Consider the following 5,490-nt stretch of genomic DNA (forward strand, 5'->3'; position numbering starts at 1 on the left):
TGTCACAATCCGGGTCTTTCCCGCCTGTGTTACAACTAGATGGCACTGCTGTAACAGAGAGTGGGTTAAGAAATGCAGAAGAATAAGACTCAATGGTGTTCTGTAATGGCGTCTCCACATTTACGGTCATAAAGTTTGTGAGTTTAATTATCATCTCCTATTTTTCTACAACTGCCACGACACTTAGCAAACACAAAAATAGATATAACTCAGTTAATTTTACAGATATTAGGCTACAATTTGAAATGGTAGTACCTGAGAGTAATCTCCAACACATATTTTAGGTATTAACAGATTGCTAAATTCCTCAGTTAAAACTTTGGCTCAAACTGTTGCTGCCAACCATGTTTGTTAACATAATATCTCACAAACCGCTGGACAGATTTTAATGGAACTTTCACAAAGTAATCATTGGAGGTGCCTCTAAAACTGATTAATATTGTAGGTCAGTCTCTGTGAAGATGACTGCCACAGCTATCTTAGCAAACAGAAATGGCTTTAACTAAATCAGTTTCAGAAAATTGGTGTAGCAGCTGAAAGTCATCCCTAACACATACTTTGCTAAGAAATCATTGAGTTTACTGGAAAAATTAGTTGGAGTCAGCCCTCCCTGTCTGTTAGCAAAAAAATTTATAAATCATTGGGCAGATTTTAATCAAATTATGAGAACGAGATGTAAAGACATCGCTGCAGCACCTAAATTACGCTACTCCATTTATAAAACCAAGTTAGTAAATACTAAGATTTTGAGCCATGTAGATTTAAGAAATAATCAGCAATTTTTACTTCCCTCCAAATAATTTATTTTTTGTGAGAAACTTGAAGTGGAAATGTCTTACATTAAAGCAGATAAATAGAAAATCAATGAACAAATAAAAATACCTTTAAACAGCTAAAATAAGCAAAATAAGAAAAAAAGATGACAAGTAACAGATCAACACTGTTATTACTGAACAGGTGATGGGAAGGAATTAGAAGAATAAAATAAAATGAACTCAGTTTCTGTCTGTCATTAGATTATATATGACAGTTTCATCCAATTATAAGACTTTTATTGAAAACAGATTCAGTTTATGAGTAAAACTCTGTCTATCTAAGGAACCCGACAGGTTGAATCCACACTTTGACTCCCCTGCAGAGCAGACATGGAGGACAGAGGAGTTGAAAAACTCCCTTTTGACAGGAAGCAGAACCGGCTTGACCAGCTGGGGACTGATAGGACAGGGAAGAGACACAAACATGAAGTGTTGGGCCAAGAGTAGTTTCTATGGGATAAAAACAAAAAACACAAAGTTAATGACAGCAAAACAAATCCAGTTACAAACACAGACATCAAGATGGAGGCTGACATCCTGTCTACATCCAAGAATAGGCTCAAGACTTTTTGATCCTATAGTTAGAGTTGGTTGGGTTTCCTGAGCTATTGCTTATTTATACTGCTATCAGCTTAGACTGCTGGAGGACAAACTGTCTCTGCTGTCTTTCTGCTGCATGTTTCTACATACAGTACCGTAAACATGTGTTGTCCTATAGAAACTACACCTGGACCAGTTCTTCTTGGTTTGTCAGTGTCTTCATCCTGCCCTCTCAAACCCCAGCTGCCATGGCAGATGGCCACCCATCCTGAGCCTGGTTCTGGTTCTGCTGGAGGTGTCTTCCTGTTAAAAACGAGTCATTCCTTTCCACTGTCATCTTCATGCTGCTCAGGGCGGGGGATTGTGACGAAGTGGAGACCAGTCAGTCTTTATGCTGCCTCTGGCCATTCAAAAATCACAGTGGCCACATTCCACACAGACATGAGCGAACACTGAGGATCCAAAAGATGTGTGGCGCAGAACTCGGCTGCGTTGATGTGGAGCACAACGCATAAAATGTGTGACACACGTCTCCCTCGTGATTTTTTCAAAACATGATGGATTAACTCAGTTTAGCAATTCAATTTTTTAAACTAATACAAAGTTGCTGTGAATCATTAATAATCTTCCTTCAGTAACAAATCTGTTTGTTTAATCTTGTGACCGTTTGATCACACAGACCATAAGTCATCACTTCATCACATTATTGAGCTGCAAAACCAGCTTACCTTTCACATGTCGACCATTTCGGCTCTGTTACTACCTGGCTTTGTGGCACAAAGACACACCCGGGATGAACCGGCTTCTACCCCCCTTACCCTCCCAGTCCATGCAGAAATCACACCAACGCAGTCAGAAGGCGTCTCAGTCCGGGTTGAGGCATCTTGTGAAAGAGCCTATAGATAACTTTTACAAATTGGCATTTCATAATGTAATGTATTATATTATAATAAGAACTCTATTGACAGTAACTTGATTTGAACCTGAATCTAAACTGCATTTATTTTATTTTTATATGGTGAGGTGAACTTTTTTCCAAACTGGCACTATATAAAATAACTGAATTAAACTGAATGAGTCTTGGATCTTTGAGTACAACCTGGAGACTGTCAGGATCTGAGGAGAGGACAGAGGAGAGGACGGAGGCGAACCCAGAGCGCAGACTAATTTTAAATCAACTAATTTATTAAAGTAAAAAATAAACAAAACAAAAACAAAAGCTGACATGGCAGCAGAGGCTAAATAAAACAACAAAGGCAAGAACATACGGCACGGAGCGACGAACACAGGAACGGGCACGGAGACAGAAAACCAGGAGCACAGAAACATACAACGAACCAGCAGAGTAGTGGAGAAAGTGACCGGGTTTTAAACACTGAGGATGACGAGGTAAGTGGGAACAGGTGAGTCAGGTGGAGATGGGCGTGGCAGAGCGAGATGTGAGTAACTGAGGAGGAGAGAGTAGTGACAGAAAACAAAGGCACGAGAAACCAGAACTAAACTAAAACAAGAATAACTGAACACAAACAGCAAACATGAAAACAATAAACAAAACCCCAAAACCCCACAGAGACCAAGTGCCAGAGCCTTCAGTGGAAGAGTCCGGAGTCCAGCAGGGTATTGTCCAAATCAGGTATTTGCCATAGAGACAGATGATCAACCAGCAAGTCTGCAAAGAGATCCTGTAGTGTTTGCTTTGTTCAGCATGCAAACAGGTGAGAGTTGTGATAGGACAACTCCCAGATGCTTAACCACTACAACACACCAATGTCTATGTGTGAAGAGATGGTGTTCAGTGCATTAGGTTCCTCGGTAGAAGCATGACTAAAAGCTCACTGAAGTCAGTTCTAATTGGATCTGAATCTAGATCTGTTTTGGAGGTCAACTGGACTGCAAGTCACTGTAAAGGATTTGGACTTGCTGCTTATTTGTGTAGTGCCCTGAGATGACTTTTGTTGTGAACTGGTGCTACAATGCATAAATTGTTTTAAACTGAACTATGGGATTTATAAAAAAGGAAGTCACAAAAGAAGAACCTCATAACTAAAATTTTGCCTCCAATTCTATTTTAAGAAACTCTAGGAACCATAAGTAAACCGGTAGTCTGAGAGGGAAGTGCTCTGTTAGGAAAATATGGAACAATTAATAAGAAAAAGAAAGGATTGTGCTTATAAAGCCAACCAGGCTACCCAAAGTGCTTTACATCACAATCTGCCCTCATTTACCTGTCCACTACTACAAATACAGCTGATATAGAGATTAATCAGTGCTTTAAACTACATTTGTACACATCAGAGGTAATGATGGGTTCAGTGTCCTGCCCAGGGACACTTTGAGGTGTGACTGGATACTGGTAGAATCAAACCTCCAACTCTCTCATTGGAGGATGACCGCTCTAACCACTGATCCACAGCCACCCTCACACCTACCAAGATCTTTGATACAAGATGAAACTGGTTGTTGAGATCCTTGTACGTTATGGGCCAAAAACATGCCGTTAAAACTATGCCTCCCTTTCCAGCTATGATCCTATTATTGGCAGCAGCTGACCACTGACTAATGCTCTATGTCACAAAATCCAGCGATATGTCTTGGCTCTGCTCTATTTTCAAGTATCACTGCTTCTGAAAAAATACATTTATTTAGACATCCAGGTTCCTGTAGCAGCTCAAAGCCTTTTTCTACAGCTCTTCTTTTCCTGCTTAGATGTGGCTTTGTTTCATATCAAAAGTATAAAAATGAATGACTCATTAATTAGGGATGCCGACAGACTGTTTGTCAGTATAATAGTGCAATGCTACGTTCCAGATCTCCTTTAATTCCTCTTTTGAAAGCTGGTGATATCACTCAAGTTTCCACCCTTTACCCAAGAAGTGGTACTGATCTGGTTAATGTTCACCTCTTTCCCTGGTGATGTCAGAGGACTAAGGTCACAGTTAGGACAGGAAAGGAAGGAGTTTTCCTGGCACAGCAGTACAGAAAAAACAAAAACAAAGAAGAAACATAAAGTGCTACCATGGCCACCATCACAGAGTTCCAGAGTAAGTGTTCCTCTCTTTTCAAACATGTTGCAGCTGTGGCACATTGAGCACAGAGCAGCTGCTACTTTCTAATGATCAACATGTGATTTAGTAAAAGCACGAAACATTTAAGGACGATCAACTCCTACACAGCTTTAAAAACAACTGTTCCATTTGTTTTTAAAGTTGTGTAACTATTTGTAGACTGGTTTTGGTCAGTTGTCACTTTGTTTCGTGCAGGCTGTATAAAATGCAGCAGTGAGGAAACACATCCATCACATCATATTTTTATTGGCTCTCGTCCATTTTAAGGTCCAGTTAAAATGTTGGTTAGTTTTTAAAGGTCTTAATGGTTAAGGGTGTGATACTTGTTTAATCTTTTACACCCTCAGACTCCAGTCAGAGGTGACAAAGCTTTTCACTGGTGGCTAATAATTAGGGAACATTTGACCTCACTCCTAAGAGCTACCAAGACCCTGGGTAATTATTAGTCAACAATAACAACTCATTTTGTTTGTGTTAGGTTGTTGGTCGGGTTGGGCTGAATAGCTTGGCTTTGATTGTGAAAGTATGCTTTGTTCAATTTGCACCTGGTGGGTGATCATGACTGTGTTCTGTTGCTTTGTCCGTCTGTTAGCAAAATATATCATAAACCAATGGATAGATTTTCATAAAACTCTCATAAAGTAATGATTTACAGCTAATAAACTTTGTGAGCCAGCCCAATTTAAAATGGCCACCACAGCTAATCAAGCTTATCAGACAAAAACATGTCTATAATTTGATCATTTTTACAAATATTGAGCAGGAATTGGGTGTGGTAGTATCTGAGAGTCATCCCCAGCACACGTGCTGAGAGCTAACATCTTTGTTTAAACGTTTGGCAGACAAAAGGATTTTTGTTTTGTTAGTTTGTTTTTTTTAAAGAAGACTGAACTTTTTTTTCTTGTTTTATTTCTCATCCAATGAGGTTTCTTAAATCCAACCAATAGGTGCGGAGGTCCAAGCATACAGAAACACAGAAGTAGAAATGTTATCACCGTCAGACTCAGACCACCCACACCACCACCAATGAGCCGGCACACACACACACACACACACACACCTACACACAC

The 5,490-nt window shown here is 39.8% G+C and overlaps 1 protein-coding gene across 1 annotated transcript in view; it reads left to right on the forward strand.

Annotated features, from left to right (window-relative positions):
• Window positions 1–4,309: 4,309 nt before the first annotated feature.
• golt1a (golgi transport 1A) overlaps window positions 4,310–5,490 on the forward strand; it is a 3,919-nt gene continuing 2,738 nt past the window's right edge. Inside the window, exon 1 of the mRNA XM_017433424.2 lies at window positions 4,310–4,396. Coding sequence (XP_017288913.1) covers window positions 4,372–4,396 — 25 coding nt within the window. The 5' untranslated portion in view covers window positions 4,310–4,371. The remainder of the gene's footprint in view (window positions 4,397–5,490) is intronic.

Source organism: Kryptolebias marmoratus, linkage group LG4, assembly GCF_001649575.2.
Source record: "Kryptolebias marmoratus isolate JLee-2015 linkage group LG4, ASM164957v2, whole genome shotgun sequence".
Taxonomy (NCBI): Eukaryota; Metazoa; Chordata; class Actinopteri; order Cyprinodontiformes; family Rivulidae; genus Kryptolebias; species Kryptolebias marmoratus.